The sequence below is a fragment of the Enhydra lutris genome, unplaced genomic scaffold (genome assembly GCF_002288905.1).
Source record: "Enhydra lutris kenyoni isolate GAN:26980312 unplaced genomic scaffold, ASM228890v2 scaffoldscaffold18, whole genome shotgun sequence".
Lineage (NCBI taxonomy): Eukaryota > Metazoa > Chordata > Mammalia > Carnivora > Mustelidae > Enhydra > Enhydra lutris.
Genome location: NW_019154102.1, coordinates 34,860,727 through 34,875,060, shown reverse-complemented (window position 1 = coordinate 34,875,060; position 14,334 = coordinate 34,860,727). Strand labels below are relative to the sequence as shown.

The following is a 14,334-nucleotide window of genomic DNA, read 5'->3' as shown; positions in this document are numbered from 1 at the left end:
AGAATGAATAAAATACTTTCTATCAAACATATCTTGACAGAGACTTCAAAGTAGCTTTGTGAATGGATTTACCATTGTCCCCTAATGCAATTTCAGTCATTCATATTTTATTTCTTAAAATACTTTATTTGTCAGAGAGAGAGAGAGCACAAACAGGGGGAGTGACAGGCAGTGGAAGAAGCAGGCTTCCCGCTGAGCAAGAAGCCTGCTGTGGGACTCCATCCCAGCACCCTGGGATCATGACCTGAGCCTAAGGCAGATGCTTAACAGACTGAGCCACCTGGGTGTCCCAATGCAAGGTTTTTTTAAACTGTGGCTCTTGACTCATTAGCAGGTCATAAAATTAGAGTCTTGATGAACATTAACAAATTGAAAATATTAGTGTTATGACACATTAGAAGCATTCATTTTGTAAAATGTGCTTCAGAACTATAAACTTCGTGTAAACGGTTATGAGAGTTTCTTACTGGTTGCCAGAAAACAAAGTCAGGTAGGTCCTCTGTGAAGTGGCCTTTCTGTCCGCTAGGATACTATCACCAAAGCCTCTACCAGGGGGTGGCTACTGTTCGGTCTAAATGTGCATTTGCAGTCTTTATCTTGCCATTACAAAAATCCATTACTTTATATCCTTGGTGATCGTCCTTGCCCATTTTGGTGGAGAGGGGATGGGAAACAAATTTTGCCATGCTGCAAATACAGCACCCCTTCAAACGCCTGGATGCCTAAAGAAATGCACTGGTGTTAAAAATCACAGTCCTAAAACAGAGTTCAAAGCACACTAAATTTAACTTTTCTTGATGACTCAGGACTTAGTCATCAAGGGTAAATTTTGTTCAGTAGATGTGATCCTCACCTGTCCCTGACGAGGGAGGATACTTCACAAAATCCAAGAGGCCCCTTGTAAGGGAAGCCAGTTTTCTCACAAGCATGCAGATTCGGATTCAGCATATCTGGGCTGAGGCCTGAGGTTCTGCATTCGGGTGATGCTGCTGCTGCTAGAGATCACACTTTTGAGTCCTAGAGAGTCCCAAATGCTGCAGGGATAGCTAGTGAGGTCTTTGGCCAGGCCGGCCAGGCCTCACATCTACCACCGGAGCCACTGGCTCCAAATGCAACTGGGTGGTTCCCACGCTTGTTCCCAAGTAGGAAACACTCTAAAATGTCAGATAAGAATGAGTCTAAAAATATATATAGAAAAGCAGCACAAACAGATCCTGGGTCTCCACGTTAGCTTGTCACTAAACGGATCGACAACTCAGTCTGGCGTTCTCCCAGCCAATGCCGAACGCAGGTGTCCCACTCCACCAGCAGCCCAAGGACAGTGGCCCCAGGTCTCCTCTTCCCAGTCATACACTGGCACCCGAGCCCGAGGGTCCCAGCCAGCCAGAGGACGCAGCACGCACAGGGTGCAGGAGCCTGTCCACACGAATGCCATCCCCTCCTAGCAACCAGGGATGGTGCTCCCCCTCCCCCACCTCTCCTTCCACTGCTGGTGGCACAGAAACAGGATAGGATGGAGACAAAGATGTTTTTTAAACTCTTGACACTCCAGACACTTAGCAAATACCGGCAGCAATGTTCTCTTCTTACCACTGATACCTCCAGACTCCCTCCCTCTGTGACCTGTCACGTTTACACAGACTGGTTCCACAAAACACTTTTTAAATGTGCATTTCTTTAATTTTTAAAAATATACACAGGAGAAGCCATGTGTTTTACATAGGAATACACACATTAACAAAGCATTTGTTATAGTTTTCCAAAAACTCTATTATATCAGTCTGAAATTTATAAATTAGGTATATCAGAACTTTTTAAGTCAAAATGAAGTCCCTGAAACTACTTGATATGGTGGACTTTGTCCAAAATCAAATGAACAGAGAATATGAGTATGGTTTGTGTTAAATAAGGTTTATTGTTAGCTTTATTGCCTATAGTCTATAAGATGCAACTTTATTGTGCCTTTGCAAACAGGATACATTTCTTAAAAAACTGATCAAAATTTTCCATACATATAGCTCTATATGATAGATTACAGTGCAACACTATTCTTGTTACATAATTATAGAAATACTATAGAACCCAAGAGCACAGCGTAAGCAAAAGAAATACAATCCTGAGCCATCTGAACAAGATGATTTGATGAATCCTTTTAGTGTAAGTTTAGAAAACACGGACGAGGGGAAAAAAAATACATGCACGCTGCAGTCGTGAGCAAAATACACTAAATGCCTGTTCCTTGCTGGACACAAGTGGTGGTGGGGGAACGGTGAGTCTTGGACACATGCATGCTCACTCACACGCCCATTTTCTTCTGCTTCCTCCCATCCCCGCTACATTCACTCCCACCCCTTCCCAAACAAAAAGATCAGGCACTAAATCCTAGTGAACCCCACATCTGCCTTGCTGGAGAACGTGAAGTGACTACTGAAATAAGAGTGTAAGTCCTCGCCCACAACATGAAACAAAGCATGTGCTGTAAGCCCATTCCAGCTGCTGCTGCCTCTTTGGAAGTAAACGAAGCATATGCTCACTACAGCTTAGCACTGTAGAGGGAAATGTCTCGAAAACAAATCTTTGTTTTCTCTCCCTATCTCTTGAAGTAAAATCAACAGCAGAAAATTCACCCTAAAACTAATCGCCTCATCTGCTATTAAAATACATTTGTCATTCTATTTTTGGTATCTATTCAATTATAGCTCAGTAAGAACAGTTCATGCAGTTTGTACCTGCTTATGGTAAACACTACTGTACCACCATAAAGCCCACTCCAGCCGGACAGGCATATGGAGCCCCAGGCCTTCCAAGTATGCGTTCCTTGCCAACATTCCCTCAAGACCACAGCATTCTAGTGTTACCAAGGATAATGTACGTAGAGTTAAGTAATGAAAGGTATTTGGTTTGCGTCTTCACCTTACATATCCTAGTGACGAAATTAACCAAACCATGCCTTCCCTGAAAATAACCTGAGTCTGCTGACTAAGCAAACTGACCAGCTTGACCGTCAGTCCGCTAATCAGAAGTTGAGCTGGAAAACCAGAGGGCTAATGTCTACCAGCAGCTTGTCTTGTGCGAATAACCAAGAGTCCTTGGTTTCTGCAGTATCTGTTGTCCCAAAGGCTGAACCACTGAGGTGGAAATAACTCACAGCATAAAGAATACTGAACGAAACTACAGGCCTGTGGGACTACCTGGAGAGAAAAAGGATCCTCATTCCCCACATAATTTGGTGCGGGGTTTAGTGTCTCTGTATACATCAGCTGCTACAGAAAAATCAAAAGATTAACTTCATACCTTTCTTATTTTCAATTAAATGCTCATACACTCATAAAATACTCACACACCCTATGAATATGAGGTGGCTCTTCTCTTCAACATTTTTTAAAATCAAGAGGCACCAATACCCGTTCATTTATGTATTAGAAGTCTCACATAATCACCACCAAAACAACAGAAATGGTATTTGTGATGATCACACGAAGGAGAAAAAAGATTGAAAGACAAACTTAGCCACTGTCCTTCAGGTTGTACTTGAAAGCACAGGTGCTCTGGCTAAATCAGAATGTAAGGTTCTAATAAGGTTTTATTGGTTTAGCATAGTCCCATGGCCTTTGTCCACGACTGATAAATGGAATGGTTCCTAAGGAAGCTGAGGAAACCACTCTGAAACTCTGTTTGCAATGTGTATTATTATAATGAGTCTGACTCTAAAAAAACCTTGGCTCTATCATGACCTTTTGCAAACGAAGGCAGGGCATGACAAGGAGCACCCTCCCGCACCGCGGACACACACAGCCTCAGCGACAAGGTCCTGACACCACTCCTGAAGGTGTTTCTAGAGCAGAAAGGACAACATGTTGTATTTCGGCATCTTTGGTTAAGGTCTGGCCTTTTCAAACCCACCTTTCCTTCACATTTTCCCACCAATGTTTTAAGTCCATGCATTCAGTTAAAGGTCACAAGACATAATTTTCATGTTAAGTTGTCAAATCAAGAGTTTCAAATTTCTGGCCCTATCCTGCCGAGTAGACTACAAGGACCTTACATAAGAAACTCTAAAATCAAACGCTTCAGTTAAAAGCATGCTCTTTTTAAAGTTTCAGGAGCTGCACAGAAAACTGTCAACAGGATTCCCAATACTGGGAGACAGACAAAGCAGAGTTCTGGCTTTTGTCCTTCAAGGTGGCCTGAGCCGACCATGTGAAGTGTCTGGCCCCCAAAATATTTACCACCAGCCTCTTGTGTGACATCTATGTTGTACAAATCTTACATGAAGCCTAAATGTTTCATAAGTGTTAGAGGTGGAAAGGTGAGAATAAGTTGTGAGTAAAGCTAAATCTGGCCTAGTGAGAAAAAAAGTAGTTAAAAAAAAAAGGTACTCTGGATTGTAACTCAAAGGGAAATATAGGTCATAAACCAGGTTTATATCCTCAGCCAGAGTTGCCTGGAATTCTCTACCTTCTCTTACGGAGTCCAAGGAGCTTCTCTCTGCTCTCTGCCTTCACTGCTTTAATGGAGAGAGCAGGTTTAGGGAGGGTTCCAACAGGAAAGCCGAAACACAGAGCTAGAGTCCTGGTGGGGCCAACAAGACAGAGGTCATACAGAGCAACACTGTGAGCAGGCCAGCCGCCATTCCCGGCCAACCAACCCCGCGCACGGTAGCACTCGGAGGGAGTCTGACCACACAGAGCAGTCAAGCAGGGCTTCCTGCAGCACCCCTTTCCTTTGAGACAAATCCCTGCTCTCCCAGATAAACATTTCAGGACAAACCATGCAGGCCGGTGTATGACTGCACATGCTGACACTTTCGAGGGAACTCAGCACCAAACCTGTTTTCTCCCTCCCTGCAAAAGAAATCAATCTGCAGTTTAAAATGCAAAGTGTCACGGTCCTCTTTCCTTCTGCATTTTCTTCTTTCTTTGTTTTCTCATCAAAGTTTTCCTACAGTGATGTTCAGTTCCAAGTCAGATGAAATAAAGTTGCAAAATATTTGGTGATTTTCGTATAACGTTCTTCTCATAACGAAGTGACTTAACAGGTGTAAGTCAGAAGTCCTTTCCATGTAGTTCGTTCATCATACAGAGAAAGACTCTTACACATGGCTATTTCTGGACAGTGCATTAAATGAAGATACCTCACAAGAGAAAAGATCATCATCTGTATCCGTTAGAGTAATATACAGATTCACAGCCAATGAGATGATACACTTTGCAGAAGAGAGGCATTGAACAGTATACTATTCAAATACAAAAACAGCAATAAACATATTCTGCACTACAGAAAATATGCTAACTTCTAACTTTAAGGATTTAAAGTAATGAGTCTGGTAACTGCATTTTAGGACTGGAACATGCTTCTTCCCTTCCCGATACACAATGTTTGATGCTGGTGCACATACATATACACACAAACAACACTGTGTCTGCGATGATATACAAATGAAACAGACAGCCAAGTCCTGAAGGCAGATTTCAGAGAATAGGGCTACCAAGACCAAGAGAGTAAATATTAACTTAAGAACACCTCTAACTTCAGAATTTCATTTTATTGAACACACTTTTAAAACAAGCACCTCTTGGCAATAAAAGCAAAGAAACAATAGTACTCCTTCCACTCTGTTCTAGTGGAAGACTTCTCACACCAACCTGCTAAATTCACGATGGAATTTGAAACAGGCAGCCCGCTGGGGCTACAAGCAGAGCTCAAGTGCAGGTCTGCTGACTTCTCGGTGAGAGCTGGAGCAGAGGAAAACATCAAAAAGCAAATTGGGAATCTATCACAGCTTTCTTCCTTAAGCAAAAAAAATGCAAATTAGTTTTATAACCACAATTCAGTTTTTCAAACTTTTTCTGAAGAATTTTCATTTAATTATGTATACATAACAGGAAGTAAAACTTTTTCACAAACATTCTCAAACCTTACAATTATCAAGAAATGACAAAAGTAAAAGCAGGAGAAATATTAAACACATGGCAGGGAGGTTGATTTCTGTTTCTGCTCTTAAAAAGTAAAAAAATCACCATATAATTAAGTACAAAAACCTGCATTGAATGACAACTGCTGGTGTATTTACTTGATCAAAAATGAAGACCAAGAATATAATAAAGCCCTATGATAATATTCATCTGGAGCACTCCCCTCAGTGTGTGTACACTAAAATGTTGGCAAAGTCTGGAGCATTAGCTTATATAAACACGGGAGTCCTCAGTTAGCTGCATTAAATGGAACGTTCTCTTCTGAAATGCGCCACAATTCAGTTTCACTTACAAATTGCAAATTAAAGTTATTTCTTCAGAAAAATATCTGTTTGGCATCTCCTGGACTCTGTTCCATTGGACAATATGGACATTTTAATCTAAAGACAAGAAAGAAAATACTGAATCAAGGAACAGGATCAGTACTGAGCATTCAATTTTCATCTATAGAATATCTCTAACAATTACTTACACACACACACACACACACATCTGTATTTTGTTTTGAGGGTTAACTATGTTTTCCCCCAATATAACAGCCAAACTCTGAAGGGTCACAAATAAACACCAATCAAGCCAGACACTAAACTGAAGGCTCCTCTTTTGTAGAAATTAGTGAAAACTGTTTTGTAAACAAGACAAAGACAATGGTTTTGAAAACTGCTTTTGTGGTTTTAAAAGTCAATCCAATTCTTCCCCTCCAAAGTTCAGTTTTTTCCTGTCTTTATAGGAATTTCAAATGTACTGGTAACACAAGGCAGTCAAGTGCAGCAAATGTGACCCAAGTTGTGGCGTCAACAAGGCACGGAGCCTGTGGAGGGCGTGCACAGAGTGGCATACTCCAGGCCCATCCGGCTGCACCCGCAGGGCTGCTGCACGGTCTGGGAAGGGCACAGGGAGCTTCGTTACATGCCAGGACCTTCTTTCAGAAAAAAGACCTTACCATACCAGGTCCGAAATGAACTCCAATGAAAAAACGTTCAAACTACCTAAGCTAGAAATAGACTTCTGAGACTTTTTTTTTTTTAAATAAGGTGTGCCCATTATGGGTACAAAACTTATAAATGTATATACTCTTCGAATTAGCAATTCCAATTCTACAGTTTACATATCACATGTAGATAAAATATTTCACTTTATAACAACAGAAGTTAAAGGTTCATTGATAAGGAATTATCACATTTCCATACAGTAGACTACTCTGCAGGTTTAAAAAAGAATGGGGGCTCTCTCTGCAGCATGTAAAAGACCTCCAAGATATACCATCAAGTAGAAAAAGCAAAGTTCAGAACCATATATAATGTGTTACATTTCGTGTAAAGGCCTGGGGAACAAGGACAATGTACTGCCTACCCCAAAAGTTAAGATTAAAAAACATGCTTGTAAATCTAATCATCAAATTTATGAACAAATAAAAAGACTGACAAAAAAAAATCAGATACAACCCTCCCACTAAGTTCCAGAAGAAAAATGTTTTTAATCAACATTTAAAAAGTCAGACACTTACTTGCTACCATTAAACATTTTATTCAGGGCATCTCTTGATATAATATGACCACAGACCAATTTCATGGGTGGATTGTTATCTGTTGTTTGCTGACGAAGAATGGGACAGGCAAATATAGAGTGATACCAGCACTTTTTACCAAGGTCCACTTCAATCTTAAAAACAGTAAAAAGCCTCAAGTTATATTTCAGAAAACATATTAATATGCACTGGGCAGCAAAAACATCAGTCTACTCATCTGAATTTAACTTTTTAAGCACTCTTACCTCAAAGAAGGGTAGTCTTAGGGATCCAAGTTTTACTTCATAATCTTAATTAACCTTCAAAATTATATATAACACTACTTTTCAAACCAAATGCTCATGTTTGAGGAGTCAAAGGGAAGACAATGCTCTAGAAGTCAAACACTCTTGAAAACGTGTCAGGATATACCCTAAGAGCAAAACCCACCAGAAATCCTGTTTTGTAGCACACTTAGCTAGGTGATAAAAATTCAGTGTAATAGTAATTCCTTTAAAGGCAGACTAGACAAGGTTTACTTTTGTGTAAACTTTCAGATCTGAGTTTCTCATGTTTTGTGTTTAATGGTCCAGAGAAACCAGCTGAAACAAGAACTTGAAGCTCAAGTTCAGGAAGACCTTTCACAATCTGTCCTTCAGAGCCATGGCAGGTGTATCAATTATTACCCTTCACAGTGAACAAAACAAACAAAAGCTCTATTAATGTCAGTTCTTTGTTTCCTTTCCTTCTAAAATGGTTGTATCAATATAAAGTCTATTACCCAGACTCTTTCAAGAACGCTGACAAAGTGTAACAGAATAATCCTGAGAAAAAATGGCCCGATCATTACCTCCCATTGCCTTACTACCCTGACACACACGCTTTATACGCGAATTCAGATTTTAGTATGCTCCATGCCAGTGCCAAATGTCAGAGATGCCCGTAATGTAGCTGGGAAACTGCCAGACTTGCAGGCACCTGCTTCAGCAAAGCAAGTGAAGGCTCAAGTTCTTTTCACTTGTTCAAATGAGCAGCCATGAAGCAGGGGTGCTGCCAGTATCCTGCCCACACCCAGCACTGGGAATGCACCTGTGTCTTCAATCAAACCAGATCTTCAACAAGAAGCTGGGGCAACCAAATGACAGTTACCAGCTGGAAGGTAACTGCAGATAAACCTGTGCACAGGTGTGGCAGAAAAGAAGCAAAAAACCCAATGCACATATAGCCTATTAGGATCTCTGACATAACCACGACAGGCATGAGAATTCTAGGCAGAGTTTCAGTGCCTACTGTCAGAGGTCTGGTGGAAACTCACATGCAGTGACCTTTGTCACTCCGTGTCATGACTACTATGGCAGCAAAACTGGAGTACCTACTATGTGTCCCATGTTATCCTAAGCATATCAATGTTATTTCTAGTCTTTAATAGTCCCATAAAGAGAAGGATGGTCCCCATTTTAAAGATGGACCAACTACTGTTAAGAGAAGTAGTAGAGTTGGCAACTGATCCGAGCTGATGTTTAAAATTATGGTCTGTTCCATGAGCAGCAGTGGACACACAGCACAGGAAGGCCACTAACGACTGCAGGTGTCCCACGGATAACCTTTAACAGTTATGTGCTATTTTAATAAGTACAAATCCATAATCTCACAAATATCAATGCCTAAGACAAAACTAAATTTAATCAACTGACCTCACTGCTTTTATATTTTAAAAGAATCCCAGTGTGAGTGGTCTGTCCACTACACTGGAGAACACATTTGCAAGTTATAGTGTACATCCCCCACACACCCGGGAGGTCTTCCTTCACGGGCGTGCACTGCCACTCTAAGTCAACATTTTATTATTTTTTCCCAAGTCAGAATTAAAAAAAAAGCAAACTCAGTGCTTCCAAAGTGTACTGGCTTCCCATTTCTATTGTTTAATCATGTCTACACGTAAACGAATCCTGGCTGAACGGCTACAATGCTGCTCTCTGGTTAAAAGGCAAAACAAGCATTTTAAACTCTTACTTAACATCCAAGTCCTTCTAAGGCAGGAGAAAATAAACAACTGATAGGAAGTGTAACTCACGGGCAATTCATCTTTCTGGTTCCAAACTCCAGTGCACTGCCTCTGTTCAATCACAGCTTTGATATTAATTAAAGCCGGCAGCGCCACACAACCTGCTGAGAAACTGGGAGAGCAGAAGAGGACGTGTCAGTGCCAGGCCAGGTGGCAGACACCCTGGTCCCAGGAAATGTCAGTCCCTCCAGACTCCATGTGCCGAGGGCCCTGGCCATTAAACAGGGCACAGGGCCCTCTGCTTTGCTGAATTAGCACCCAAAAAAAAGCTTTACATTTTACAAAACCACCAGATTCAACAGGCTCTGCTTATCAGTCATGAATGACTTTCTGACACTGTTTTTGCACACAGACTAGGATAGCCCTGTCCAGGGCAGAAGTGCTCATTTCTCAGATCTGGAAGCACTGGCAGCCAACTCTCAGCTGAGCCCCTCTTCAGGACCGTCGTCACTTGAAGCAAGCCACCTGACCAGGGTCACATGTGATGACTGCTCTGCGTGAGGACACACAAGCCCAGCTCTGTTGCCCCAACTGGGGATAATTCCACAGGCCCACCATAGCTCCAGAGCTCTCCAGGGAGGGGGCATCACAGTTCAATTTACCCTCTGCCCAATCCTGCTGCTTTTATTTCCCTACCGGGGCCAATCCTAAACCCCTGCACGTTAGTCTCCACCACGTCACAATATGTTCCCCCTGGGACCTGGCCTGCGGCTGGTCACACAGTGTAAAATTAACTGCCTCAGTGTCCCCTGTGCTCAGGTGGAACAGCCTGTGGGACGCAGACTGCACCTTACCCATCTCTGGAGCCCACAAAATACTTGGTACATAGCGGGGATTTGAAAACACTTGAGGAATTAAATAAATAGGAGAGAGCTAAAGAAGTTATTTTCTTAAAACAGTCTCATAAACTTCTTGGCTTCAGGACCCACTTACATGCTTAGATATTAAGAATCTTCAAAAGACACTTGTTTTTGTGGGTTATAGCTACCATTATTATACTAGGAATTATAATCAAGAAATTTTCAAAAATATCAACTCATTTAAAATAATAAATATATTATGTTTTAAGTAACATTCTTACCCCCCCCCCGCAAAACTTCTATATTTTCCAAACCAAAAATAAATTCGTGAGAAGACTGGCACTGCTTTACATTTTTAACAAATCTCTTTAATGCCTAGCTTGATAGAAGACAGATGGACTCCTAGCTCTTCCGCAATCTGCCGCAGTGTGCTCTTTCGATTGAAGTAAACGGGAAAGGAAAATCTAGCTTTAAACAGATATATGGTAATTTAATTGCCTTTCAGATAATTGTGATATTTCCCCTTTAATGCCACACCAAAACTCAACAAGGAAGAGATTCTTAAGGTTAGTTGCAAAGTGGAATCTGAATCCTTATCATCGAATCTTTCTGTACCTTGCCACATAAAACTCCAGTTGGCTGTCTCATACTGTGAATGAATCTTCTACTCATGCGTGACTTTGTAAGATCTCAGTGAATTAAGATCTTCTAAGTGTTAACACATTTCATTATACAATATCCCAAAACTCAAATTCATAATATAACCAATTTCATCAGCAAAGTATTGGGAAGCTATCAAGCCCACAGTGGCAGGTACAAGTTTCCCAAAATTTCTTTTGTAGCTTAAACTCATGAATTTAAAAGATACAAAAAGACAGTTGCTTTCCTTGACATGATTCTCTTCCTACATGTGGAAAAATATCTGCCCAAAACCCAAGTGTAATTAACCCTGGTTTATCTTTTAGTGATTCTTTCAAGTAAGAACTCTTTCATTAAAAAAAGAAAGCAAAACTAGTTTATTGGCTCATAAAACTCAAAAAACATACCGGTGTTTTCTTTTTTTTAAAGATTTTTTTTTTTTTTAAGGTTTTATTTATTCACTTGATAGACAGAGATCACAAGTAGGCAGAGAGGCAGGTGGGGGGCGGGCAGGGAAGCAGGCTCCCTGCTGAGCAGAGAGCCCTATGCGGGGCTCGAGCCCAAGACCATTGGATCATGACCTGAGATGAAGGCAGAGTCTTTAACCCACTGAGCTACCCAGGCGCCCCACATACAGGTGTTTTCTAAGACAAGCATGATACTTTGGCTTGAAGGGCTTTATGAGAACTTCCCACTTTGGAACACAGACTATAATAAATAAATAAAATCTTAAAAAAAAAAAAGATGTGTACTTAAAGGTCAGGATGTAATAAAACCAATCATTTTTTAAAGAACAGTGTTAAGTAAAGCTAGTGTGTCTTCAAATGCAAGTGTGTGGCAGAGTACAATGTGTGAGGAATACAGCGAGTCCTTCTGGACTTTGGGACCACTGCACTGATCTGGCTAATGTGCAAGCAGTTCAAACCACTATTATTTCTGCATCATCTTTGCAAATGTCAACACAGTGGAAAAGGATCTCGGGGACAACCAGAGGTTCATGGATCACACTGCTCTGAAACTGTTTCCCTGCCAACTGTGATGATCTCTTGAAATACCAACTATACTCTTCCTCAGAAAGACAAATGTTCTCTTCAGTTTTAACATCAAGAACTAGACAAGAAATTAAGGAAAACCAACACAAAGCAATGCGTATTCCAAGAGCACGACCAATCTGCATACCTGACGCTGAGCGGGGACTCCACCGAGAGCCCCAGGAGGGCACAGGCATCCCGTGTGAAGATGTCGCAGATGTCAGCCCACTGGTTTGCATCAAGTAGATGAACATACGGTGAGTTCTCAATCCCTTGTCTCAGGTACACAAGGCTTCCCATCAAAACCTGAATGTCTACGCAAAAACAGCAGCAATTTTTAAGTGCGAATGATCACACCTGAAACAGGGGCTGGCTTGGGGGGAAAGAGGCTGAGAAAGGCAAAATTCCCCCAACTGACAGAGCCTAAATTATTAATGATGTCTTTTTAAAATTCTCGTCCTTAAGCTGGGTTTCTCCCTTCAGCGAGAGAAAGGGGAAGAAAACAAAGCACTAAATATGAACCTCAAGTTACTTTATTGTTTTTTTCTTTTTTTAAAGATTTTATTTATTTACTTGACAGAGAGTGAGAGAGCACAAGCAGGCAGAGCAGCAGAGAGAGAGGGAGAAGCAGGCTCCCCACTGAGCAGGGAGCCCGTTGCGGAGCTCAATCCCAGGACCCTGGGATCATAACCCAAGCTGAAGGCAGTCGCTTAACCAACTGAGCCACCCAGGCGCCCCTCAAGTTACTTTATTCTTATACAGAGCACAGTATAACTACCATTGTCTAGAGCAGTAAAACTGATGTCATAAAGGAGGCCACACTGATCTCTGGCCATAGAACTGGTCAGAAGACCAGTATTCCCACACTGGCGCTCAGTGTCACTGGTGCCACCCTGGTGCACCCTCAGACACTTTGTGGGGCAGTAACAGCAGCATGGGGGGGGTAATCCTGCTCTTTCTCATATCTTTTACATATGGAATCCCAAAAATGCAATGTCTCTTTTATCCAAGAGGCATCAATGTTTTACTTTTTTTTTGTTCTAGGTCCCATCAGACCTTTTTCCAAAGTGATTATCATCTACAATTGTTTCAGTTCATTAGCAAATACGTATCACATCTCCTTAAGATAAACTAAATCCCAGTAGTGGCTATGGGTCTGTTCCAAATATCAAAAACATTCAGGGTCCCTGGGTGGCTCAGTCTGACTCGATTTCAGCTCAGGTCTTGATCTCAGGGTTGTGAGTTCAGGCCCTGGGCTGGGCTCTACATCCAAACACAAAAGCAAATATCAAAAACATCTGACTGCAGACTCACCTTTCTGATGATTTAGGGCAAATGGCTGAAAATTTTTAGCATATTGTAATGCTTCTCGCTGATTTGTAGTTCCACCCATTAATAAGCTAATAAAATACAGTCTGTGTAGTTTAAATTCCAAGGAGCTGTTTTGGGCTATAAGCATTTCTCGGTTTGAAACTGCCCATCTAAAGAAAAAGCAGAAAAGATTTTAATGCAATTAAGAGCATAGGCAAATGTTAAAAATTCTTTGAAACCTAGCAATACAATAAAAGGGTTTGGTGTGCCATCTTGTGGAAATCGGTGGTAATTATCAACCCCCAGCCCAGAGACTTGTAAAGAAAATAAACAGAACTACACCCAAAGAGGCACTTCAGCCAGTAAAATCAAGAAAAAATTATTAAGTCAGATGACAGTTACATATTTAGTAAGGTTTTACACGAAGACAAAACTGACTCTGATGAGTCACATGGTATTTCTGGCACCATACAAGGGCACACTTTGAAGCAGGTGTTAGCCATGAGATTCACTACTACTCAATTGCCCATATCCACTACTCTTTTCCTGTTAAACTTGGCATAGTTATAAATGGATCACAAGACTCTGAATGGGAACCATCTATTTTTAGACTTTTGTTGGGTGCAACATTTTGTGCTACACTTTGAGATTAAAAACAGCAAACACTGGTATTTGCCTCAAGGTGCTTTCAGCCCAGATTTTTGCTTTCAGGCACATAAAACTACATATATATGTGCCAAAATGATTTGTACCAACAGTGCTAATGAGGGAAAGAACAATGTTCCATTCTGAATGATCTAAAGTATAGGAACTCGGGCCTCTATAGTACAAACAGCTGGGATAACCAATCTTGAGCTGGGACTACCACTCCAGGTGGGTGCTAGAGCAGAAATGTACCCCAGGCCAGCTGTTAAAATCAACTTTGTAACCAAGTGGTAAGGAAGCATTACTTTATTTCTGTAAACATACTAAGATGTAGAAGCTCTTATTATCATATTCTCCTTTA

General features: G+C 41.2%; 1 protein-coding gene across 3 annotated transcripts in view; it reads right to left on the bottom strand.

The window, feature by feature from the left end:
* Positions 1–5,526: 5,526 nt before the first annotated feature.
* The window catches only part of LOC111148095 (required for meiotic nuclear division 5 homolog A), a 60,641-nt gene continuing 51,833 nt past the window's right edge, over positions 5,527–14,334 (bottom strand). Inside the window, exons 5-10 of one of the 3 annotated variants that reach the window (XM_022504498.1) lie at positions 13,332–13,498; positions 12,166–12,331; positions 9,557–9,659; positions 7,483–7,637; positions 6,268–6,355; positions 5,527–5,786 (exon numbers count right to left, since the gene is read on the bottom strand). In XM_022504498.1, coding sequence (XP_022360206.1) covers positions 6,292–6,355; positions 7,483–7,637; positions 9,557–9,659; positions 12,166–12,331; positions 13,332–13,498 — 655 coding nt within the window. In that variant the 3' untranslated portion in view covers positions 5,527–5,786; positions 6,268–6,291. Of the gene's footprint in view, positions 6,356–7,482; positions 7,638–9,556; positions 9,660–12,165; positions 12,332–13,331; positions 13,499–14,334 lie in introns of all 3 variants that reach the window. The other 2 variants (XM_022504497.1, XM_022504496.1) reach the window with 2 other exon arrangements.